Source organism: Schistocerca piceifrons, chromosome 4 (assembly GCF_021461385.2).
Source record: "Schistocerca piceifrons isolate TAMUIC-IGC-003096 chromosome 4, iqSchPice1.1, whole genome shotgun sequence".
In the NCBI taxonomy this organism is placed as follows: Eukaryota; Metazoa; Arthropoda; class Insecta; order Orthoptera; family Acrididae; genus Schistocerca; species Schistocerca piceifrons.
In genome coordinates, this window is record NC_060141.1 from 123,564,073 (window position 1) to 123,591,731 (window position 27,659).

General features: G+C 44.4%; 1 protein-coding gene across 1 annotated transcript; it reads right to left on the bottom strand.

Annotated features, from left to right (window-relative positions):
* Positions 1-71: 71 nt before the first annotated feature.
* LOC124795655 lies at positions 72-27,659 on the bottom strand. Its single transcript, XM_047259729.1, has 4 exons — positions 27,336-27,659; positions 18,271-18,504; positions 2,759-3,023; positions 72-88 (listed from the first exon to the last, which is right to left on the bottom strand). The coding sequence occupies exons 1-4, from the start codon at positions 27,657-27,659 to the stop codon at positions 72-74; spliced, it is 840 nt and encodes a 279-aa protein (XP_047115685.1).

Consider the following 27,659-nt stretch of genomic DNA (forward strand, 5'->3'; position numbering starts at 1 on the left):
AAAGGCACTGGCACTGATGGTGACGATGTCTGTGAGGAACTGTCCCAGCATCACGGGGCCCAGCAGGGAACTCAGTCGCTGAACACACCTGAAACATACGCACAGTGGATCATCGCCACAGGTGATACTACTGCGAATGCAGAATTGCGCTGTAGTATGCAGCGGGAAAAGGTAGGGCAGAGTCGACCAGCGGGTAGTGTCTGGCGGGAGTTGTTCCTAAACCACAGCGGTAGTGGCAACAACTATCGCGCCATTGCAGTGTCAGCTACGGAAGAACAAGACGCACTCACACCATTCCGTATCAAAACAGCAGGTCGCTTGGGAGTCGAAAAATAGTTATCTGTTCCTCTTCAATTTTTCGGTGCATGAACTAAAATTTTGAGTGTTGTGCTTTGTCTGCAAGTAAATAATACCACATTTTTATTGTTGGCCTATCTTTAGTTACAACTGATTTTATTCTCGATACGGCTGGCTGTAACAGTCTATCCTAAGTAATAACAGGGGGAGTGTAAAGCTACGATAGATTTTATAGAAAGAAACAATTTCGGATTGTAGTGGGCAAAACGTATAGCACAAAACATAAATTTTTACTTTTTTCCATGAAATCTGGGTACAAACGGGATGAAAAGAACATAAAGGAAGTTGTGAAAAATAGTCTTCTTGAAATGACAAACAGAGGAACGAGAGAAAAATATTTAGTTCGAAAAAGTACAGTAGATTAGGTACAAAGAGGTTGCCATCAAATATGCTTTAGGAAATACACCACTGGGCATTAAAATTTCTACACCGAGAAGAAATACAGATGATAAACGGGTATTCATTGGACAAATATATTATACTACAATTGACATGTGATTACATTATCACGCAATTTGGGTGCATAGATCCTCAGAAATCAGTACCCACAACGATTACCTCTGGCCGTAATAACGGCCTTGATACGCCTGGGCATTGAGTCAAACAGAGCTTGGATGGCGTGTACAGGTACAGCTGCCCATGCAACTTCAACACGATACCACAGTTCATCAAGAGTAGTGACTGGCGTATTGTGACGAGACAGTTGCTCGGCCACCATTGACCAAACGTTTTCAGTTGGTGAGAGATCTGGAGAATGTGCTGGCCAGGGCAGCAGTCGAACATTTTCTGAATCCAGAAATGCCCGTACGGACTTGCAACATGTGGTCGTGAATTACCCTGCAAAAACGTAGGGTTTCGCAGGGATCGAATGAACGGTAGGGCCACGGGTCGTTACACATCTGAAATGTAACGTCCACTGTTCAAAGTGCCCTCAATGCGATCAAGAGGTGTCCGAGACGTGTAACCAATGGCACCCCATACCACCACGCCGGGTGATACGCCAGTATGGCGATGACGAATACACGCTTGCGATGTGCGTTCATAGCGATGCCGCCAAACACGGATGCGACCATCATGATGCTGTAAACAGAACGTGGATTCATCCGAAAAAATGACGTTTTGCCATTCGTGCACTCAGGTTCGTCGTTGAGTACACCATCGCAGGCGCTCCTGTCTGTGATGGAGCGTCAAGGGTAACCGCAGTCATGGTCTCAGAGCTGATAGTCCGTGCTGCTGCAAACGTCGTCGAACTGTTCGTGCAGATGGTTGTAGTCTGTTGTAGTCTTGCAAACGTCCCCATCTGTTGACTTAGGGATCGAGACGTGGCTGCACCATCCGCTACAGCCATGTGGATAAGATGCCTATCATCTCTTTTGCTAGTGATACGAGGCCGTTGAAATCCAGCACGGCGTTCCATATTACCCTCCTGAACCCACCGATTCCATATTCTGCTAACAGTCGTTGGATCTCGACCAACGCGAGCAGCAATGTCGCGATACAATAAAACGCAATCGCGATAGGCTACAATCCGACATTTATCAAAGTCGGAAACGTGATGGTATGTCTTTCTCCTCCTTAAACGAGGCATCACAACAACGTTTTACCAGGCAACGCCGGTCAACTGCTGTTTGTGTATGAGAGATCGGTTGGAAACTTTGCTCGTGTCAGCACGTTGTAGGTGTCGCCACCGGCGCCAACCTTTTGTGAATGCTCTGAAAAGCTAATCATTTGCATATGACAGCATCTTCTTCCTGCCGGTTAAATTTCGCGTCTGTGGCACGTCGTCTTCGTGGTGTACCAGTTTTAATGGACAGTAGTGTATTAAGTTTTCTTCCGAGACCAGGAAACAGTATCACACGATAATGTTAAAAAATTTAGATAGCCAGCTTTTTGTTTTGAGTAGAAATGAGCTCCTGTATTTAGTGTATAAATCTGCAGCGTAATTTAAAATAATGCATGGGTTCAATGAGAGCAAAACGAAAGTGGTTGAAGGTATTTACTACGATTTTATGAAGACTTGAAGACTTAAGGCAGTAAGGTGAATCTGCGAGTTTCCAGCGTGCAGCAGTTTTCAGTAAGTTGACATATTGTTTCACAAACTAGATGAGCTGTTGGACAATTTCAAATTTATAAATAGTTACGATCCAGTTCAAATTTTTTAACAAAAAAGATGTTTTTACACATTAAAATTACGCTGATTAAAAAAATTGGAAAAATTTAAACGGCCAAAATGCAAAGAATGGAAAAAAATTATTTAAAACATCAGCGGATGTACATTCCTGTGACATGAAATTTATTAAACTATTCACTGAAGCATCATAGTAATATTTAGTTTGAGGAATGTTCCAGTATAAGATTGAGAATAATTTCTGAAAAGACTGCTTCTCCGATGCTACCCTACCTTCTCTGTACGGCGAGTCCCACCTGTCTATGTCGTTGTGGTAGCAAACGCACTCCTTGAGGCGTCGCCTCATCTTCTCCTCCAGTTGTGGAGACCCTCTAGGAGACTTCGTGTCGCTGTCGCCGCTTGACATGTTGGTCACCATGAAGTTGAGGAAGCGCAAGTGTGCCCCTACATAGATGATAAGCGACCAGAAGAAGCCGTCTTGGGACGTGAAGATGATGCAGCCGTAGAAGAGGCCCATGGAGATGACAGCGTAGATCATCTGCATGTAATACATTTCGTTGGTTTATGGACAGTCATCGCAGAAAAGACCGCTACGTCGAATGGCAAAGAAAGCTAGTCTTTAAACTGCGTTTCATATCACTAGACTTTAACATTTAAAAAAAAAGGCCAAGGTAAATGGTTTATGTGAATTTGAATGTACTGAAGTTGAAAACGGCAATTAAAAATCTAGATAAGGTCATGCTAGTATAACACCCCCCTGCTTCCCGGGGTTTGCGAAATTACAAGTTGACAATGACCGTGAATTATGAATTTTTACCTGCGTCGGGATAAAGCATCCGAATCCGAATTAAATAATGATTATTCCGCGGGAAACAGGAGACGTTATAACTTGATCGTTATTGAATAAGTAATTTCATTCAATAACGATCGGTAAATGAAATAATGGAAGTAATTTGGAAATAAATTTTGCCAGTGGAAATTTTGCCGAAAGAAATGATTAAGTTGTAAAAGCAATTAAAAAATCTGTCGCCAGCTCAACTGATGAGCGACAGCACTGTTAAGTACGTGAATAATTGTGTCAAAAATAAAGTTTACCTGTTTGTAGCGCAGCAGGTGGAACCGAAACTTTTACGTAAGTGCTGTGTCAGGCTCAGTAGTCATATAAAACAATGTCATAACAATCTAACTACATTCATTTTGTTCATAATTTGTCAGCTAAGTGCAATGCTGACAACACAGATAATTATCTATCGAGATTTTGAATAATGGACTGTCATTCTGTCTTTAAAATTAGGTACTTTGCACAGTTTAATCTACTGATAATGTAATATATTGCCAATAATTGATTAACTATGTTTTGACTGATAATAATTCATTAATTGGGGGGATTGTCAGGTGGAATAAGCTTTATAGTTTCATGAAATATCCTTGAATTAATTTCAGCTGAATATGCATTGAAATAAATCTTAATCATCAAATTTATTACTTCAGTCTATTATTAAGTTCAAATGGCTCTGAGTACTATGGGACTTAACATCTTAGGTCATCAGTCCCCTAGAACTTAGAACTACTTAAACCTAACTAACCTAAAGACAGCACACAACACCCAGTTATTATTAAGTTACTACGGTTGGCGTAAGCTTATTAAGTGCAACAATTATCTACGATAACCAGTCTGATATTTTCTCTTCACCGTCTATGCAAATAATTTAATAATTAACATATTTTCTCTTGATAATGGCGTGACACACTCGGTTGAATAAGGTAAGGGTTGGAAGGAACCTACTTGGTGTTATTGTCAGGTGGAATGTAACTGCAACCCTTCGATTATAAAGTGCTTGATATTAATTGTTCAACTTCAGAGAAAAGCACAGTCACTGGCAAGCCTTCTACAATTTTATCCTACGAAAATTACGTAGATCCTACTTCCCTCGTTGTCGTTGGATCGACGGAAGTGCACGGCAGCGACACAATGTGGCATCGGGCTTTTACTGTTGCTAATCCATAATAACTCGCCCGGCCATGCTTCCAGATATGCCGACCATTACTTTCCCGTCGTACTTAGATCCACACACTAGCCGTTAGGTGTAACACAGCTAGGACTAGCAGCACTCTACTGTACGTCTTACTCCGAGCACGGCGTCACTGCTACTACTACCCGCTGGCGCGCTCCCGCGCCCAGAGGCCCGACAAAACAATCTCTCTGACTTCAACGTTAACTAAATATGCCCTGACTTGCCAGTGTTAAATATTGCATAATTTAAACATAGTATTTACAATACATATTTACACTAGACAATACATCGTATACAAACAGTTTCATGTGTTAAGTAAGCGAAAAATTTCATAGCAAGGACTGTGTTGTAGCGTCACACTAGGAAGTTACTGTCGCTTTTATGTTCTACACATGTTATAATGGGCAATAATCTATCAAGCGTGTCACTGTCCAAACACTCACTTATTTACCAGAAATATGACAGTGATTTTGTGTTTAATTCTATGCAATAATCACAAATATGCTGTACGTTTTTCTCGAATGGATCTATACTAAAGAGACTGCCTACATCACACTTGTCCGTCCACTGCTGAAATACGTATTGCTATGCTGTGTGGGATCCTTACCAGGTAGGATTGACGGAGGACATCGAAAAAGTGCAAAGAAGGGCAGCTCGTTTCGTGTTATGGCACAATAGGGGTAAGAGTGTCACTGATGTGATACGCGAGTTGGGGTGGCAGTCACTGAAACAAAGGCGGTTTTCTTGGCAGCGAGATCTATTTACGAAATTTCAATCACCAACTTTCTCTCCCGAATGAGAAAATATTTTGTTGACAGCCACCTACGTAGGGAGAAATGATCATCATAATAAAATAAGAGAAATCAGAGCTCGAACGGAAAGATTTAGGTGTTTCTTTTTCCCACGCGCCTTCCGAGAGTGTAATGGTAGAGAAGAAGTAATAAAATGGTTCGATGAACCCTCTGCCAGGCACTTAAGTGTGAATTGCAGAGTAACCATGTAGAGGTAGATGCAGGATTTTAGATACAAGGCGTTGAAGTTTATGTTTTTACCGAAATACTGACACATATATTTTTCATGTTCCATTCAAAGATATTAATAATGACAATAATACTTGAACGGAGCTATACAATTAAAGATACGCACCAGGTTTTTTACATATTTCGTATGCTATATCACAGAAATATATCCACAATGCAAAATAGTAAAGTATAACCTATTCACAAACAATATGAATAATAGATCAAATTGCTTTAGACTATGTACATGAAAAGCTACGGTCCGTTTAGCTAAATTTAACACACACTATTAGGGGGAAGATGCGAGTCTTTCTGCAAAGTCGAGCAGAAATCTGTAAGCAGTGAAGCACTGAATCTTCTTCGATATGGATGTTTCATTACAGAGATCTGTTGGCGAATGCTTTCGCCATGTTCATTATTAAACGGCCCACAATATTCACGGCAAACGTCGATCTGTGAATACGTGAAGTGAATTTTGAGTGACTCGTTGCATTTCAGTTTCTCATAGGCACGTATAGGGTCTTTCCTAAGTTTAACGCACTTTCAGCGCACTTACCGCCCATGAACAATGAGGTAATATTTTTATAGCACTGCCACGCTTTTAGCTCATCGGAGCTGAGAATTCACTCGAATTACTGATCTGCAAGGATCTTGCGTAGCCGGCCGAGTGGCCGAGCGGTTCTAGGCGCTACAGTCTGGAACCGCGCGACTGCTACGGTCGCAGGTTCGAATCCTGCCTCGGGCATGGATGTGTGTGATGTCGTTAGGTTTAAGTAGTTCTAAGTTCTAGGGGACTGATGACCTCAAAAGCTAAGTCGAATGGTGCTCAGAGCCATTTGAACCATTTTTTTTTATCTTGCGTTTTTATCGGCCAGTAAATACTTCCTGCTGCATCTGCTCAGTACTCAATGAAGGGAATTTTCCACGCAAGTATTCAAATGCTCGTTCGTTTTTTATTCACTGGTTTTTCAAGTAACTTCATCAACTTCGCATGTTGTGGTGCTAACAGGACTTGACTAGAATTTGCAAGAGGGTGGTAGGAGACATCTTTCCTGCCAGACAAGAAAACTTTTCACCATGGCCAGTCCTTCTGTTTGTAATGTTAATCCCTAGTGCGACTGTCCCAGTCATCAATATAGGAACAGTACTTAATGTACCTATCTTGCAGGCCCTGAAGCATACCGATGACTTTTAGATCAGCACATATGAGGTATTGATGCTTACCATAGTCATTGTTATGTAAAATACACTGACAGAAGAAATTACCACACGAAAAAAATCAATAATTACATTTGTGTAGGTAACACATGTAAGTGATTAACAATGAATGATAACAGATTAACGTAAACGCGAGACAAGCCATTGCGAATCTTAAATGCTCGACCACTAGTGGGTGTAGTCACCGGAATATTGAATGCAAGCATGAAAACGAAAATGCATTGTTATAAGAACTTAGGCTTCCGCGGGCGGTGTCATAGTGATTAAAATACTTCTGGGTATTATGCCGCGTCATTGCTAAAAACTAACAACAATAATAAACTAAAACCGACGTTTCGGCCGAATTGCAACGGCCTTCCTCGGGGCACGACTGGTTTTGCATGGGGATACTAATATCAAATACCGGCCTTAATTTGAGAAAGAAATTTCTGAGGATGTACGTCTGGAGTACAGCATTGTATGGTAGTGAAACATGGACTGTGGGAAAACCGGAACAGAAGAGAATCGAAGCATTTGAAATGTGATACTATAGACGAATGTTGAAAATTAGGCCGACTGATAAGGTAAGGAATGAGGAGGTTCTACGCAGAATCGTAGAGGAAAGGAATATGTGGAAAACACCGATAAGGAGAAGGGACAGGATGATAGGACATCTGCTAAGACATGAGGGAATGACTTCCATGGTACTAGAGGGAGCTGTAGAGGGCAAAAACTGCAGAGGAAGACAGAGATTGGAATACGTCAAGCAAATAATTGAGGACGTAGGTTGCAAGTGCTACTCTGAGATGAAGAGGTTAGCACAGGAAAGGAATTCGTGGAGGGCCGCATCAAACCAGTCAGTAGAGTGATGACCAAAAAAAAGGGGCTTCTATTTATTACAGACAATCGATGTCTGACGTCACTGTTGTACAACTTTTAATTGGCCCTCTAATATGTTTGGGTAGTCATGACGTAAGGGAAGATGGAAGGAAAGAGGCTATTCGTGGATGTCCATGTCGTGAACGATTGGTAGCTGTCAGCCAATCAGCGTTGGGCTTCTGGTCGGCAAGTTTTCCTCCTAATGTACGCGGAAGTGGACTGATAGTTGTTCTACAGCTGTTCGTGCAGATACGTCCGTGTTCCGTGTAGCTACTGCCCCGCGACCGATCGCGGCCCGTTGGACGGGGATGGCCGGCAGCCAGGACGCCGGGAGTTTATAGCCATCTTCGCTGTTGATGTTGTCAGGCTGCTTAATAATTTCGATCGCCTCCCGTATTTTGCGTTCTCGCATCCACGATTCTTTCGCCAGTATTCGGGCTTCCTGGAACCTGATAGGTTGTCCACAGTCACGGTGGTGTTCCGCTATCGCCGATTTATTATGTTGTTGTAATAGTACATAGCGTTCGTGTTCTGCTACTCGTAAGCTGATAGGTCTCCCTGTTTCTCCTATATAGGCACCTCCGCACACACACCGTAGTTCGTAAACACCTGCAGTGTTAAGATTATTGACTACATCCTTCGTGGAACGTATCATTTCGTGGATCCTGTGACTGGTTCGAAAAATCGGTTTGAAACCTCGTCGGCGGAGGACGTTGCCTAGCCGTTCTCTGACGCCTTTTATATATGGCAAGTGCACCAGTGGAAGCTTCTCTTCTTTGCCTTCTTCTCGTGTTCTGCTCCCTTTGGTTTTAGCTACCTTTATTATGATGATGTCATCATAGCCGTTGGCACGAAACGTGTGTTGTAGCTCTTTTAATTCTCTTTTGATGTGTTGTTTTCATCGCTTATCCGGTAGGCTCGGGCAGTTAACGTATACAGAACAGAATACTTTTGAGCTGGGTGGTGGTGGCTCTCCGCGTGCAGGTACCGATTAGTGTGCGTTGGTTTTCGGTACACTTTGTGTCCCATCGGCAGCTCTGTATACTTCCACATCCAGAAATAACAAGGAACCATTGCTTTCAGTCTCATGTGTGAACTTGATATTTTTGTGCAGGCTGTTTAAGTACTAGAGGAAGTTTCCCAATTCCGCTTCACCGTGAGGCCAGATAACGAATGTGTCGTCCACATATCGTAGCCAACAACTGGGACTTAACGGAGCAGAAGCTATGGCCATTTGCTCAAAGGCTTCCATGAAGATATTCGCAGGTACAGGGGAGAGCGGGGAACCCTTTGCCACTCCATCTAACTGTTCGTAATATTTTCCCCGCCCGGTGAAGTACAGAAATGACAGGCATAAGGGCACCAGATCGCAGATATCTGGATGGATCCGATCCTGTAGAATCCGCATAGTCTCCTCAATAGGTACGTTAGTGAAGAGAGACTTGATGTCAAAACTGACCATAATGTTTGATGGCTTTATTCGCTATTCTCTAATCAGTTGTATGAAGTGGGAAGAGTCTTTCACGTAGGAGTCTGTTTGTCCCACAAGACGGCGTAACTTAGGTGCCAGATGTTTCGCAACATAATACGTAGGTGAATCTATTCCGTTCACTATGGGCCTCAGAGGATAACCCTCCTTATGGAGCTTAGGTACTCCGTAGATTCTAGGAGGAACAGGCACCTTGGTGATTAGTCTCTTCGCTGTATCAGGATCAATTCTTGAGTCCTTTACGAGGGCCTTCGTACTTCTGCCTATCCTCGCCGTCGGGTCATTCCTTAGTACTCTGTAAATGGCATCGCATAGCAGTTCGTCCATTTTCTTTTCATATTCAGAAGTGTCCATCAGAATCGTAGCGTTATCTTTGTCAGCATGTAGGACTACAATATCCTTGTTATTCCTGAGCTCCTTCATGGCCAGTCTTTCTTCACGTGTGATATTGGCTCTGGGTGGTTTGCTGTTTGCAAAATTGTTACAGTTTCCTTCCTTATCTTTTCTGCTTCGACACGTGGTACTTGGTGGAGTGACGCCTCCACAGATTGAATGCTTTCTTCTGTGGGAATCTTTGTGGGCGTAGCTGCGAAGTTTAACCCTTTGGACAGAACTGACGTCGTTGCCTCACTGATGGTCTGTATCCAGACTTAGCTGTGAGTGGTGTTTGTTTCCCGTTAGCTCCTCAAATTACTATTTTTCCGACTGCTGACCAAGTCCTCCTCCATGCAGGCCTGGTTGTGGGTTATTCGGGCGATGTTATCCCGGTCCTTCGCTGATAACGTAGTTGACAGCCATAAATGCATGCTGTACAGCTGCCTGTTGTTGTAGTCTATGAAGCTCCGGAGGTGTTGTACCCCCTCCCTTAATAATGCATGGCTGGCCCGATAGTAAAAGGTTCTTGCTCTTCTCGTATCGATTTGAGGCCGTACCCTGATGAATTTCAGAATGATATGATGATCTCGGCACCTTTTAAGGAACGCCAAATCATTCAGCAGTTTCACCTTCCTCTTCCTCAGCAGCTCCAGTTTCCGCATGTGTTTGTAGATTTCCTGCCCATACAGGTCACTGATATAAGAACGTAGGCTTCCGCGGCCGGTATCATAGTGATTAAAATTGTTCTGGATGTTATGCCGCGTCATTGCTAAAAACTAACAACAATAATAAACTAAAACCGAAGTTTCGGCCGAATTGCAACGGCTTTCCTCAGGGCACGACTGGTTTTGCATTGGGATAGGTGCTTCTATTTATTACAGACTATCGATGTCTGACGTCACTGTTGTAAAACTTTTTATTGGCCCTCTAAATTTTTTGGCTAGTCATGACGTAAGGGAAAATGGAAGGAAAGAGGCTATTCGTGGATGTCCATGTCGTGAACGATTGGTAGCTGTCAGCCAATCAGCGTTCGGCTTCTGGTCGGCATGTTTTCCTCCTGGTGTGCGGGGAAGTGGACTGACAGTTGCTCTACGGCTGTGGAGATACGTCCGTGTCCCGTGTAGCTACTGCCCCGCGACCGCTCGCGGCCCGTTGGACTGGGATGGCCGGCAGCCAGGACGCAAGGAGTTTGTAGCCATCTTCTCTGTTGATGTTGTCAGGCTGCTTAATAATTTCGATCCCCATGCAAAACCAGTCGAGCCCTGAGGAAGGCCGTCGCAATTCGGCCGAAACGTCGGTTTTAGTTTATTATTGTTGTTAGTTTTTAGCAATGACGCGACGTAATACCCAGAAGAATTTTAATCACTACGAAAATGCATTGTGTTGTACAGGTGCCGGATGCCAGTTTGTGGGATGGAGTTCCATGCCTTAGTCGGTCAATGTATGGTTAATGCTACTTGTGCATGACGCTGAAGTTGTCGTGCTAGGATATACAACATGTGCTCGACTGGAGACAGATCTGATGATCGAGCAGGCCAAGCCAACATGTTGACACTCTGTAGAGCATATTGGTTTGCAACAGCGGTATCTGGACGAGCGTTAACCTGTTGTAAAACACCCCCGGGAACGATGTTTATGAATGGCACCGCAACAGGTGTCTGCCCCTGGTAGCTGAGTGGTCAGCGCGACGAAATGTCATACCTCACGGCGCGGGTTCGATTCCCGGCTGGGTCGGAGATTTTCTACGCTCAAGGACTGGGTGTTGTGATGTTCTTAGCATCATCATTTCATCCCCATCCACACGCAAGTCGTCGAAGTGGCGTCAACTCGAAAGACTTGCACCAGGCGAACGGTCTACCCGACGGGAGGCCCTAGCCACACAGAATTTTACCGCAACAGGTCGAATCACCAGACTGACTTTCAAATTTGCAGTCAGTATGCGTGGGATAACTAAGAGAGTCTCCTGCTGTCATATGAAATTAATCCCCAGACCATAACTGCAGGTTTAGGTCCAGTGTGTCTAGCATGGTGACAGGCGGGTTGCATGTCCTCAGCTGACCTCCTCCTTAGCAACGCACTGTCATCGTTGACACCGAGGCAGAACCATCTTTTATCTGGAAACACTACAGGCCTCCACCCTGTCCGCCTTCGCCCCTCGCTTGGCACCACAAACGGTGGTGATTTGGGGCGAGTGGAATGCACGCTGCATTGCGCCCTTGAAGTAACCGATTTGAAATAGTTCGTGCCAACTGTTTCTCAAATTACTGCTCGTGATGCAGTAGGATGCACCAGAGCCGTATGCCATACTTCATGGTCTTTCCTCTCGGTAGTACCACGTTGCAGTCCGGAGCCCGGTCTTATTGCGACAGTACATTTTCGGGACGACAGTTGCCAGCAATCATGTACAGTGGCTACATTACTGCCAAGTTTTTCTGTAGTATCACAGAATAAACATCCAGAGTCCCGTAGCCGCATTACATGAGTGGTTACGTAATGCGGCTATGAGACTCTGGATGTTCATTCTGTTCAGATTCAGTGAGGTGTTGAAAATGCGTCTTTATCGTCTTGAAGGCATTCTTGACTAACGTCAACTCATCGTGTCCAATCTCGAATGAAACTAACGCTCACGACCGTTACAGCGTATATTTAAAGCAAACCTGATTTGCATCCTCACAGTGGTGCTACTAGCACCTCTATTATGCGACTGGCGCGTAATTTGAATAGACGTCATCTTTCATATGTAGAAACACGCTTAGAATTTTCGTTTTGTTTCACAACTCCTTTGTGCTGCGATGTTTCTTTCCGACAGTGTAGCTGTTATCATGATGCAACCTTCCTCTGGTAGGGCTGCATATGCCATTATGTAATAGCATGGCTGTCAAACTAGTTTTGGAACCACTATGGAAAGGCTTCAAGATTCAAAATGGTTCAAATGGCTCTGAGCACTATGGGACTTAACATCTGAGGTCATCAGTCCCCTAGAACTTGAACTACATAAACCTAACTAACCTAAGGACATCACAAACAGCCACGCCCGAGGAAGGATTCGAATCTAAGACCGTAGCAGTCGCGTGGATCCAGACAGAAACACCTAGAACCGCTCGGCCACAGCGGCCGGCGGCTTCAAGGTCTTGCGTCAAATTTTCTTCATTTGTTATGTTTAAAACCTTTCGAATGGCCTTTAATGTTCGTAAATGCCGTGTGGCTAGGGCCTCCCGCCGGGTAGACCGTTCGCCGGATGCAGGTCTTTCGAGTAGACGTCAATTCGGCGACCTGCACGTCGATGGAGATGAAATGATGTTGATTAGGGCAACACAACACCCAGTCCCTGATGGGAGAAAATCTCCGACCCAGCTGGGAATCAAACCCGGGCCCTTAGGACTGACATTTTGTCGCGCTGACTACTCAGCTACCGGAGGCGGACTTTAGTGTTGGTGAAAAGTACATACTCGAGTTGATTCTTCTAGAAGATTCCACTTCCTCAATCGAGAAGCTAATAGTTCCGCCTTACGTTTCGGAAGGTCGAAGTCTGTGACAAGATCACTGTTTTCAGTTCGCGTAATTTTGTGCATTTCACTAGATAACAATGGTGTAAAGCTGGGATAGTTGCATTTGGAAGGATGTAATGTATGTGGCTGAGCTACATCTTCACTAAAAAGATTTGGTGTGGCTAATGTAGGGTCCGGAACGGGAAAACTGACTCCAAGAGGCACTGATGGCATCACTCTTCGTATATGATGGTACTGTATGATGCTCTTCTTTTTCTTGTTAAGTCCCTTATGAGTGGAGACATCAAGCGGAAGTAGCAATCTGTTAGGTCGTTTGTAGTTTCGCGCCATGTGGTCGGCACTGCAAAATGCTTGGGAACTTTTTTCCTTTCATCGATACTTGATAAATATGTATAAAAAAACACGAAGAGCTCATGCTTTTGATTGGTTCGAAATCTAGGATATAAGCCTTTTTCACTGGTTGTGACAATGTTCCTCCTTTGTGTCCAGGGATGGCACCTGTACATAAGTAACATAAATTTTTGCTGTTATCAACACCTCTACGGGGCGTAACAGCATAACACAGTTAATCAGAAACTCACAGTAGCCGATGGAGAACTCCGGAAGGCAAGCAGTGTCAGACTGTTAGCTAGACACAGAACACTGACGTAATATCACATGGAGCCGGTCTTCATCAGTCAATATCTCTAAGGGCGTGCTTAATTCACTTGTGATTTCAGTGGCATATCTGATGTAACATGAAAACGAGAGCTAAAAAAACTAATAAGTAAATTAAAAAACTAAAAAGTAAAAAAAGAACAGTAATAAGGATGTAAAAACCTTCGCAGAGTACGAGGACACGAGCTAAAAAGCAAAAGTTATTGTCACTTTCGAATTCAGCGTGCCAAAATCTGTAAGAACTGGGTACTTTTATTTTTCGTAAAAACTTTATTGTTGAACAGTGTAATGAAAGCAAAACTTCAGAAAAACCCTAGGGACAGTGGATCTAGAAAAAGCAGTCGACATTGTAAAATGATGCAAGATGTTCGAAATTCTCAGAATAATATGTATTTCAGGAGCAACAGAGCAGCGTTTCTGTATGGCGGTAGCGTCAACGCAGGCCATGGTGGTTCTCTTGGTACTGGACTACTGGTTATTCTTCGTGTTTTACTGTCCGTGTTACAACATGTCGATAAAACAAATATCGCAGTAGACTAATTTTAGACCGTTCTAACGAATGGACACGTGAAATTCCTCTCTAAAAATCTTTTTATTTCAGTTTTTTATAACGGGAAACAAATCGAAGATTTTTGTCAACACTGGGCGTCGCATGGAAGAGGTAATGAAAAATGGTTGCTGGAGCTGTCTCCAGCTACACATCACAAAAGTAAAAGTGCATGTATTAGCGAGAACAAGAGAGAGGAAGCAGCTTGCGACACTTAGGAGACACTGCTGATACACCCACATTAAAAAAAGTTTTGCATCACCGCAGTTTCGAGAGTTCCGGGACATGTACAGAAAACTGGAATAGATATCGACATAAACATCATTTCCGCAATTTTTTATTGCTCTTGAAAACCACACATTGCATGTTGTACCACGGTACAGAGAGACCTTCAGAGGTGGTGGTCCAGATTGCTGTACACACCGGTACCTCTAACACAGAGTGGCATGTCCTCTTGCGTTGATACATGCTTGTAATCGTCGTGGAGTACTATCCACAATTTCATCAAGGCACTGTTGGTCCAGATTGTCCCACTCCTCAACGACGATTCGGCATAGATCCCTCAGAGTTGTTGGTAGCTCACGTCGTCCATAAACAGCCCCTTATAATCTATCCCAGGATGTCCAGTAGGGTTCATTCCTGGATGACATGCTGGCCACTCTAGTCGAGCGATGTAGTTATCCTAGGAAGTCATTCACAAGGTGTGCACGATGGGGGCGCTAATTGTCGTCCATGAAGACGAATGCCTCCCCAGTATGCTGCCGATATGGTTGCACAATCGCTCGGAGGATGGCATTCGTGTATCGTACAGCCGTTACGGCGCCTACCATGACCACCAGCGGCGTACGTCGGCTCCACATACTGCCACCCCAAAACATCAGCCGGCCGAAGTGGCCGTGCGGTTAAAGGCGCTGCAGTCTGGAACCGCAAGACCGCTACGGTCGCAGGTTCGAATCCTGCCTCGGGCATGGATGTTTGTGATGTCCTTAGGTTAGGTTAGGTTTAAGTAGTTCTAAGTTCTAGGGGACTGATGACCTCAGATGTTAAGTCCCATAGTGCTCAGAGCCATTTGAACCATTTTTTGAACCAAAACATCAGGGAATCCCCACCTTGCTGCACTCGCTAGACAGTGTGTCTAAGGCACTCAGCCTGACCGGGTTGCCTCCAAACACGTCTCCGACGACTGCTTGGTTGAAGGCATATGCGACACTCATTGGTGAAGAGAACGCCAATCCTGAGCGGTCCATTCGGCATGTTGTTGGGCCTATCTGCACCGCACTGCATGGTGTCGTGGTTGAGAAGATGGACCTCGCCATGGATGTCGGGAGTGAAGCTGCTCATATGCAGCCTATTGCGCACAGTTTGAGTCGTAACACGACGTCCTGTGGCTGCAAAAATATGGTGGCGTTGCTGTCAGTGTTCCTCCGAGCCATGACCCGTAGGAAGCGGTCGCCCACTGCAGTAGTAGCCCTTGGGCGCCCTGAGCGAGGCATGTCATCGACAGTTCCTGTCTGTCTGTATCTCCTCCATGTGCGAACAACATCGCTTTGGTTCACTCCGAGACGCCTGGACTCGTCCCTTGTTGAGAGTCCTTCCTGAGAAAAGGTAACAATGTGGACGCGATCGAAACGCGGTATTGACCGTCTAGGCATGGTTGAACTACAGACAATACGAGCCGTATACCTCCTTCCTGGTGGAATGACTGGACCTGGTCAGCTGTCTGACCCCCTCCGTCTAATAGGCGTTGCTCATGCATGGTTGTTTACATCTTTGGGCGGGTGTAGTGACATCTCTGAACAGTCAAAGGGACTGTGTCTGTGCTACACTATCCACAGTCAACGTTTATATTCAGGAGTTCTGGGAACTGGGGTGATGCAAAACTTTCTTGGTGTGTGTGTATTTATACCGCTAAAGCTCACTCCATTTATTCTGAGAATTTGTAGTATTTGTACACATGATATTGGTCGTATAAGTGCAGACATTGTGATCAGTGATACTTTAATACGTACCCGCCTCTAACAGTTTCCCCGAAAACGCATCACATAATTTACTACCTGATATATTCTGCACAGCTGTAACTGCATAACTACACCTGTGAGTATAGAATAATTGATTTGCTTCCACATGTCCACACTTATCCACGTGGCCTCACTTTAACACCTGACCTGCTGTCCAGGGGCAGCTTGCTCTTGCTATGTACTTGGAGGTTCTAACCAACCTAAAAATATACTACTTCTAATAGCTGTAATTTTTATTCTGCAAACGAAGTAAATACTGATGTCTTGTTGTTCATTACACTGTCCTCAATTGTCAATAAATATATCTTATACCCTGAACACTAGGGTATATTAACCAAGACGGAACAAAAAAAGACAAGAAAAAGTCCGAAGTGGTAGGATTGAAGAGGGTGTGTGACAAGGATGAAGACTGCCTTTTCCATAGCTCAGATTATAAATCGAAGAATAGCTTCAGGGGTGCGATTAAACTGCAGGCGAAAGGATACCAATGATAAGACTCACTGCTGACATTGCGTCACTGAGTCAGCGTTTGATGTATTACGCGGCGTACTGAAGAAATGAATCATCTACTAAGTACAACATTTGGACTGAGAGTAAACGAAAGGAACGAGAAAATCGTGAGTAGTAGCAGAAATAGGGTTAATCAGAAACTTATCGTTAAAACGGACGACTGTAAAGTTCATGAAGTGAAGGAATTCTGTTACTTCATGAGCAAAATAACACATGATAGATGAAGTTAGCAGATATAACGAAGACAGAGCAGGAAAGAACTATAAGTTTCCACCTACAGGATGTGTTTTCTTTATCAACCTGACAACTGCTACACTTTTCAGAGAAAGCTTTTGACAATGTTGACTGGAATACTCTCTTTCAAATTCTGAAGGTGTAAAATACAGGGAGCGAAAGCCTATTTACAATTTGTACACAAACCAGATGGCAGTTATAAGAGTCGAGGGACCTGAAAGGGAAGCGGTGTTTGGGAAGGGAGTGACACAGGGATGTAGCCTCTCCCCGATGTTGTTCAATCTGTATATTGAGCAAGCAGTAAAGGAAACAAGTGAAAAATTCGGAGTAGGTATTAAAATCCATGGAGAAGAAATAAAAACATTTGAGGTTCGCCGATGACATTGTAATTCTGTCAGTGACAGCAAAGGACTTGGAAGAGCAGTTGAACGGAATGGACAGTGTCTTGAAAGGAGGATCCAAAACGAACATCAACAGAAGCAAAACGAGGATAATGGAATGTAGTCGAATTAAGTCGGGTGATGCTGATGGAATTAGATTAGGAAATGAGACACTTAAAGTAGTAAAGGAGTTTTGCTATTTGGGGAGCAAAATAACTGATGATGGTCGAAGGAGAGAGAATATAAAACTGGCAACGGCAACGAAAGCGTTTCTGAAGAAGAGAAATTTGTTAACATCGAGTATTGATTTGTCAGGAAGTCGTTTCTGAAAGTATTTGTACTGAGTGTAGCCGTGTATGGAAGTGAAACATGGACGATAAATAGTTTAGACAAAAAGAGAATAGAAGCTTTAGAAATGTGGTGCTACAGAATAATGCTGAAGATTAGATGGGTAGATCACATAATTAATGAGGAGGTATTGAATAGAATTGGGGAGAAGAGGAGTATGTGGCACAACTTGACTAGAAGAAGGGGTCGGTTGGTAGGACATGTTCTGAGGCATCAAGGGATTACCAGTTTAGTATTGGAGGGCAACGTGGAGGGTAAAAATCGTAGAGGGAGACCAAGAGGTGAATACACTAAGCAGATTCAGAAGGATGTAGGCTGCAGTGCGTACTGGGAGATGAAAAAGCTTGCACAGGATAGCGTAGCAGGGAGAGCTGCATCAAACCAGTCTCAGGACTGATGACCACAACAAATTGGGCAATAGACAAATTATTTCAGTGACTTATATACACATGCACAAAATCATTGTCACTAGTCGACTGGATTGGCAGTGACAGTGCGTGAATTCAGACATTTCCAACCAAAGTTAAAGGCGTTAGCCCCTCACCTCAGATTAATTACGATTGCTGGAATAGAAATAAGTGAGTAGAAGTGGCAGTTTGCAGCGTCACCTGGTAGACGGGCGGCTCTGTGAAGGAGAAGGGGTACCAGACCAGCGCGGGGAAGCCACTGTGGACGCGGCACTCTGCGGAGTGGCAGGCCTGCGCGCGCAGGGCAGGCAACACCACCCAGCTGAGGTAGACGGACACGCCCAGCGACACCTGCAACCGCGCCACCAGCCGGCCCCTCTGCGCGCACGCGCCGAACACGGCCGCCTTCTGGACCGCGTACTCCTGCCCGTACACCTGCCGAGGCACGCGCTGCCGTCACCGCTCTCAAACTGTCGTCTGTATGCTGAAGATACTGGGCACATCGCATTAAAATCAGCTAACACATAAATGTGCACACTGGTCACTTTTGAGTGCTGCATACGGGGTAGAAATGGTATCAGGATATCACTTAAAGCTCCACCATTGACCAGCGTAATGGCAGTGGAGTTGTGGTTAAATGGAACCGCTGCAGTTATTTGTTTATTCTTGTCAGAAGCACTTACGATGTATAAAATAATGTACAATATTTACATGTACTGTGTGTATTCACTACTGGCCATTAAAATTGCTACACCAAGAAGACATGCAGATGACAAACAGGTATTCATTGGACAACTATATTATACTAGAAGTGACATGTGACTACATTTTCACCCAGTTTGGGTGCATAGATCCTAAGACATCAGTACCCAGAACAACCACCTCTGACCGTAATAACGGCCTTGATACACCTGGGCATTGACTCAAACAGAGCTTGGATGGCGTATCCAGGTACAGCTGTCCATGCAGTTTCAACACGATACCACAGTTCATCAACAGTAGTGACTGGTGTGTTGTGTCGGCCCAGTTGCTCGGCCACCATTGACCAGATGTTTTCAGTTGGTGAGAGATCTGGAGAATATGGAGGCCAGGGCAGCAGTCGAACATTTACTGTATCCAGAAAGGCCTGTACAGGACCTGCAATATGCGGTCGTGTATTATCCTGCTGAAACGTAGGGTTTCGCAGGGATCGAATGGAGGGTAGAGCCACGGGTCGTAACACATCTGAAATTTAATGTGCACTGTTCAAAGTGCCGTCAATGCGAACAAGAGGTGACCGAGAAGTGTAACCAATGGCACCCCATACCATCACGCTGGACGAATACACGCTTCCAATGTGCGTTCACCGCGATGTCGCCAAACACGGATGCGACCATCATGATGCTGTAAACAGAACCTGGATTCATCCGAAAATGTGACGTTTTGCCATTCGTGCACACAGGTTCGTCGTTGAGTACACCATAGCAGGCGCTCCTGTCTGTGATGGAGCGTCAAGGGTAGCCGCAGCCATGGTCTCCGAGCTGATAGTCCAAGCTGCTGCAAACTTCGTCGAACTGTTCGTGCAGATGGTTGTTGTCTTGCAAACGTCCCCATCTGCTGACTCAAGGATCGAGACGTGGCTGCGCGATCCGTTACAGCCATGCGGGAAAGATGCCTTTCATCTCGACTGCTAGTGATACGAGGCCGTTGGGACCCAGCACGGCCTTCCGTATTACCCTCCTGAACTCACCGATTCCATATTCTGCTAACAGTAATGTCGCGATACGATAAGCCCCAATCGCGATAGGCTACAATCCGACCTTTATCAAAGTCGGAAACGTGATGGTACGCATTTCTCCTCCTTATACGAGGCATCACAACAACGTTTCACCAGGCAACGCCGGTCAACTCCTGTTTGTGTATGAGAAATCGGTTGGAAACTTTCCTCATGTCAGCACGCTGTAGGTGTCGCCACCGGCGCCAACCTTGTGTGAATGCTCTGAAAAGCTAATCATTTCCATATCACAGCATCTTCTACCTGCCGGTTAAATTTCGCGTCTGTAGCACGTCATCTTCGTGGTGTAGCAATTACTTACACTTTTTCTCCCAGAAGTTAGCGACCTCTATTGCATTTGGCGTTGCATGTAGCAGGTCTTCTGTTGTGCACGTTGCTGGACATTGGGCACACTGGAGCAAATGGAAGGTCGTTTGCGTTGCTCGACACTCACAGAGTGGCGGCTCCTCTAGGAAGCCCCATTTAGTGAAATGCTCTTACATTTCGTGACACCCGAGCGTAGTCTGTTGAGGGATCTCCGTGCACTCCAATACTCTATGTAGTCGGGTGGTAGTCTTGCTCTTGGTGTAATCCCTCCCACAATACTGGTAAGCCTTCGTCATTCGGCATTGCTGTGGTGCCCCAACTAGAGTGTCGGTAGATCTGAGGAAGCTATTTCTGGATTTTAGTCGTTGGTTTGCTGGTTGATAGCCATATAGGGGGTGGGCTTCAGAAGTTTCTGATTTTTTTCTTCTCACTTTTTGCTGCTATCTCTCGGCGGGGTGCAATTACCGCGAGGTTGCACAGTTTATCCAGAGGAGTAGACTTCAGGCACCCAGTGATCATTCGACAAGTATCATTAAGAGCAACATCTACTGTTTTGGCATGGCAGGAATTGAACCACACTGCAAGGGAATGCAATGCAAGGGAAGAGGTTCTCAGAGTGTTAGCCTGTGCTCCCCACGTTGTGCCTATTAGCTTTCTGATGATATTGTTCTTGGCTGCCACTTTTTGCTTGGTATTTATGCAGTGCCTCTTACATGTTAATACACGGCCAAGGGTGACCCCTAAGTATCTGGGATACGTACAGTGTTCTAGTGATGTTTCTTCCCAGGTGATTTTGAGGGCTCTATCTGCCTGCCGGTTTTTAAGATGGAAAGCGCAAGTCTGTGTTTTTCCAGGATTTGGTCTCAACTGGTTTCCCCTGTAGTAAGCTGACAGTTCTCCCAATACTTTGGAAAGATTCTCTTCAATAGTTTCAAAGTAGCGGGGTTGAACGGTGATAGAACAATCATTTGCGTAGATGAATCTCTGTGTTCCTTCAGGTAGTGGTTGATCATTTGTGTAGATGTTAAACAAAGCTGGAGCAAGCACACTTCCCTGGAGTAATACGTTTTTTCTGTGATCTCCATCTGGCTCTCTTGCCCTGGAATTCATCAAAAATATCTTCTATTTTAAAGGAGATTCCTTATGAAACAGGTTATCTGGTAGTCTCTAGTGGCATAGTACATCTCAACGAAGTGTTCATACTCTTCAGGCAGTCTTCTATGATTAACTGTGTCATAAGCTGCTGTTAGATCTATAAATACAGCTACTGTGATTCCTTCCCTTTCAAAACCATCTTCGATGTGCTGTGTTAGTTTCAACACTTGAGATGTGCAGCTTTTACCTGTCTGGACCCAGCCTGCTATGGAATGTATGTTGTTTCTAGCTTCTCCGTTAGTCGGTGTAAGATGATTCTTCCAAGAAGTTTATACAGATGACATAGGAGAGATATATGGCGGTACCTTTTAGGATCATTTTGGTCCTTGCCTGGCTTGCGGATAGCTATAACTTTGGCTTTCCTCCAGAGTTTAGGAATCTTGTAGGATTGGACACTGTTGTTCATTAGGTCTCTCAGCCATGCTTTTGTTATCAGCGCAAAGTTCTTTATCTGCTCAAATCTTATATCATCAAGGCCTGCCGCTTTCCAATTTTTGCACTTACTCAGAGCGAAATCCACCTCAGTCTAGGTAAATCGTTGAAGCAGAGTATTGGTTTCTGGGTCAGGTCGTCTCTCACACGTCTTCTTACCAGGCCTGGTTGAATAAGGTGGTTTCCCATTTTATATGAATGAGCTAGTGTGCAATTTGATCAGCATGGACATTCGCATGCATATTCGCCAGTGAAGGGTCATTATGCAAGCGTTTTAGAAGCCTCCAGGCCTCGTGATTACTTCTACTCATATCACAGTCTTCCATCAGTTTCTCCCACTGTGTTCTCTTTGCCTCGGAGATTGAGGAGAGGACAGATCTAGCTATTAGGGAGGTTTCCTCACTGAATGGGTTCTCATTGTATTGGGTATAATACTCCTTGAGCAATGTAGCTGTTTCTGAAGTTACGCCCTGCAGATAGTTTGTCTTGCAGTCTCTCGGGATACATGCTCGCGAGCAGAATTTAACAAGCTCAACGAAGTGTTCATACTCTTCAGGCAGAGGCTCAATTGTATGAACTTTATCGTCCAGCATTTTAGAAAGTATCCGCCAGTCTGCAATCTTGAATTTATACCTTCGTCTAAAACCAAATTCTCGGGGTCTTTTGATGGGACGAAGTCGTCACATTATTGGTTTATGTTGTGTATTAGGTATGGGATGACATACTGATTTGTGGCACTGTTGCGCTGCATCTTCAGTCACAAATAAGAGGTCAGGGTTGTAGCCTCGTTGCCACCTTCCACTGTCAAAGGATGGAGCTAGTTTACTGTCATGAATGAGGGAGAGGGAGTTAGTTTCAGCCCAAGATATAACGGCTTCACAATTTTCATTTTCTCGAGTGTATGCCCAGGCATAGCAGTGGCTATTAAAATCCCCTCTTACCACAGATATCTTCCGCGAATCAAAGTTTTTAGGAGGAACAAAGGAGAATTTTGCGGAAGGAGGCTTGTACACTGAAGTGATCACACAGTTGCTGAGTTCCAAGATGACGATCTCGATGTTATTGTCATATGTACAATAGTCACTGAAGACTTGGTTTTCTGGCTTGACGAAAATAGCACTTCCATATTTAGCATGAGGTATTTCTGCAGCTAGCTGGAAACTAGGTATTTTCGGTCATCTTTGCTGGGTATCTCTGTGAGTTTCTTGTATGCACAGTACATCACACTTTTGTTCACGGCACAGTTCTTGAAGTAGCTGCTGTTGCTTAGGTTGTGACATGCCTTCAGTATTTACTGAAATAACTGTCAGAACAGGTTCTAAAAAGAACCGTTTTTTTGAACGTATCTTGTTTGGGAGAAGCTGATTCCCGCACGTGGTGCCCCTGCATAGGTACCTGAAATAGGAACTAAACTGAACATCAGCATTTCAGAAGCACTTACGAGTTCAAACTTCGCTGCAGTAAAATGCGATGACGTGCGGACATGCCAGAATGGAAAAAGAAGACATAGTGTTGGGATGTGCTCACGACCAGACCATGAATGAGGTTGCCCGATTTGTTTTTATATCAGTGTAGATTGTCAGACACACCTACAACGACTATATCACTCGCCGACATTTAACATATCATACGAACTGTTGCATATGAGTTGCTGTTGCCAGTAAATACAGGTCCTTATCAACCAGCGTGAAGGGAACTACATGCAGTAGACATTTGCGGTCAGACACCTTACAAAGCCACGACTTGCTCTCACATTTCAGTTCTGCATGTATCTTCCTGCTACCATTCCCATAGAATGATTTATGGATCCTTTGGTGGACTACCACTCTTGGAAGAAAGAATAACTAAGTTATTGACAGGGTATGAACTGTTTTCTGATTACCGTGGAATGCCGGTGCTAGTGGTGACATGCAACTAGAAAAAGTGAATTTAAGTTGCCATAATGTGACTCTGCATAACATTCCTTCTGTAGCATCGCAAAAGAAACGTCGTTCAGAATCAGAGAGGTGGTAAATATAAAATGGAGATGTCGTGTGGCTAGGGCCTCCCGTCGGGTAGACCGTTCGCCTGGTGCAGGTCTTTCAATTTGACGCCACTTCGGCGACCTGCGCGTCGATGGGGATGAAATGATGATGATTAGGACAACACAACACCCAGTCCCTGATAATGACGTCTTTGTCACCTTAAAGACATTCTTGACTAACAACCAACTCACTACGAGCAATCTCAAAGGTAACTAACGCTCACGATCGTTAGAGAGTGTGTTTATAGCAAACATGTTTTGTATCCTCATAGTGGCGCCACTAACGCCACTCGTAAGCGCAAAATTTCAATAGACATCATCTTTTAGATGTATAAACACCCCTACCAAGTTACGTTTATGTCGCACAACTCCTTCTTGGTGCTGTGATTTTTTCCCGTCGTTGTAAGAGGAATGACAACTGTCAGTCTCCATCACGCCACGTACATTTCCCTAAATGGGCTCCTCATCCCTGATCTAAAAACCTAATACTCTGTCCCTCTTATAACAAAACATACAATACAGCTGGAAAACATAAATGCCCCAACTAACCTCAGTATTACCTTAGAGCGCTTTCTGATCTTAAAGACGGATTGTATCAACATCAAGGCAAAGTTTCCATATCGTAACAGTCTACAACGTAAGGAGTCTGGATCTGGATGAAGTTCCTGTTCTGAGTTAATAGTCAACTAGTCAATCTGCTACCTTGCTGCTGAATATGCTAATCCCGAGTGATACAAATCTTTTCATGCAAATAAGGTCGATATTGTCCTGAATTATAGCAGCAGGCTAATCACAGGGGCTGCTTGGAACCAACACGTAAATAAAAACTGTATTCACTTGCAAGCACAGCCGTTTTGGAAATCATACGTGAAGTGCCTGCTAAAATGAAATGGTTGGATGGCATAGTTGGCCAGGAGGTCCCATTCGGGTTCGGCCGCGAAGTGCAAGTCTTATTTCAGTCGGCGCCACATTGGGCGACTTGCGGCCGATGATGAGGACAACACAACACACAGTCCACGAGCGGAGAAAATCTCCAACCGTGCCGGGAGTCGAACCCGGGTCCAGTGCATGGCGGGCAAAGCACGTTACCAACCAGCTAAGCAGGCGGACAGTCACTGCTAATATAGAAAGGCAAAACCTTGTCACGTCTAAGGGCACTTCCCTCATGAACATCAGCCACCATCAGCTTGTCTGAAGTTTAGGAAAAGTTTCTACAGTCGTCTATTGCATTTCTATGAGACACAACAAAACCCAATGTTTATCAATAGTAACAGAGGTATTCCGATAATCAGTAACGTGTTGAAACTGAAGAAGACTGGCATTCTGCTCTCAAAGAGAAGCAGTGCACAGGCAAGTCCTTAACTGCTACCGCTGACAGAGCACCCTCCCACTTACCCCCACGCTTATCCCTGAAGCCTTGAGGGACTGCTGTGTAGGAGGGAAGTAGCATTACGAGCAGTTCGTCAGTTATGTACAAATTAATAATAGAATGGAAACGCATCTAGGAAAAGCAGGCACGTAAGCGCTGGGTAGATCTCGAAGTCATTACAGCGAGTGTGAGGAGTTTGGTTGACGACCAGCGAGCGACTGGGAGGAAGCAGCTTGGAATTTCCGCATGCGGCAAGGGTAAACTGTTTCACCGCGTGCCTATGGACACTAAGCAGTGTGGCGGGATCCTGTGTTAAAAGTAATGTTTCAAATAATCACCAAAAACACGAAAATAACTTCCAAAGAAGCTGTAGCAAATCTGACGACAGCGTTGAAATCTCTGTGAAGACCAGAATTCAATAAAATTATCGCAATGTTTTTAAATCAAAAATTAAACAAGCTGTTAACATTTATGCGTAAAACTGTTCATAACTTCAGTAACAAAAGCTACACACACTTAACATATGCATATGATGGTTCTTGAAATCAGCTGTAAAATATTAATGTTAAAGCTAAACAGACTAATTTTACTGTTAGTAGTTGTGTGCCAAAACAGAGTTCTCCACAGTAACAAAAGAGAGTAGCTTCAGCATGAAATATTTGTACCATTATTTTACTGTGTTTATGTTCGTTTCACAAGAAAATTTAATACTCAGTTTCTGTGTTAAGGATGTGCAAATGACTTTGTGCTGAAGTGGTAAGCTGTATGAAGCTGTGCTTGTCGTTTTGCTTTATGATATATATATATATATATATATATATATATATATATATATATATATATATATATATATCGCCAGTCAATACAGGTCCATATCAACCAACGTGAGGGGAACTGCATGCAATTGACATACTTTTCATGTTCGTGTTTGTTTGGTAAGGTTCGTGCTAAGGTTGAACTGCCAGCGACCCACAGGTGTTCAAGTGTGTTCAACGTGCACCAATTCTAGCAGTTTCTGACTTAGAGAATATTTGAACAGTGAGTGCTAGGGTAACTCTCAGTGACTGAAGTTTGCTAAGGTGAATTGGTCATTGCATACAGACTTGAATTAAGTTGTTTAACATTAGGAGTTTTGTTGAATTTAGTTTTGGTGCACTGCATACTGCCTCTGGCTTACATCAGTCATTGCCTTCGAACGCTCTGGTTCCCCAGTCATTCTATATCTTATTTGTTTCACCGTGTATATATGTTATCCAATGTAAGGCCACCATTCAAAGTAATTTATGTTCTTAATCCTGTGATTAAGAAACATCATTAACCTCAGGGATCAGTTCTTTCTTATCTCCTTTATTTACTGATTTTTCTTTTATTTGTTTGCTTTTGCAAGTTATTTAGTAATTGAAACTTTCTTGCAGATTAAAACTGTGTGCCGGACAGAGACTCGAACTCGGGACCTTTGCGTTTCGCGGGCAAGTGCTCTGCCAGGAGGTTTCATATCAGCGCACACTCCGCTGCAGAGTGAAAATCTCATTCTGGAAACATCCCCCCAGGCTGTGCCTAAGCCATGTCTCCGCAATATCCTTTCTTTCAGGAGTGCTAGTCCTGCAAGGTTCGCAGGAGAGCTTCTGTAAAGTTAGGAAGGTAGGAGACTGGGTACTGGCGGAAGTAAATCTGTGAGGAGGGGGCGCGAGTCGAGCTTGGGTAGCTCAGTCGGTAGAGCACTTGTCCGCGAGAGGCAAGGGTCCAGAGTTCGAGTCTCGGTCCGGCACACTGTTTTAAACTGCCAGGAAGTTTCATATCAGAGCACACTCCGCTGCAGAGTGAAAATCTCTCTATTTACTGGTTGTCCATTAGGCTGACTGCATGAGTAATCGATGCTTCTTTAACGGCAGAATGCAAGAGTGCAAAAATGAACCCATATGTTAGCAAACGGGCCATAAACAACTTTAAAGTTGTGTATTCGCCCTGTGATCGTTAGGCAGTAAAAAATTGATTTCAGCTGACGACTGATGTCACATTATTTTTTATTACTTTAAACCTCCACTGCAATTACAGGATGAACTTATTACTTCCTGACAACCGACTATGAAATCCGCCAGACATGTACCTGTAATTCGAGACTGAAGTCCAAAATAGAAAGCAGGAATGTCAGAAACCTTTGAATTCCACACTAAAGTTGCACAGACAAGAAGTGCGGAGAAATTTACTTGCAGGCATCTGTCGAGGTCGTGAATGAGGCGTTCGACAGAGGGCCGCATCACGCGGAAGGCGAAAAACTTGAAGACGGCCATTGAGTAGCTGGAGGTAACGCAGGCGTTGTTGGTGGCGCTGAGGATGTCGCCCCAGAAGTGCAGCATGGCGGACAGCTGGCTGGCCACCAGGAACAGCATGGAGGCCACGACGGCGCCGGCGTAGGCGGCGTACAGCCACGCAGCCAGTCTGGCCCGCGGCGCCCACTGGCCCGCCAGCCTCAGCAGCCGCTGCTGCAGCCACAGCTCCGTCCGCAGTCGAGCCGGCGAGCCCTGCACCAT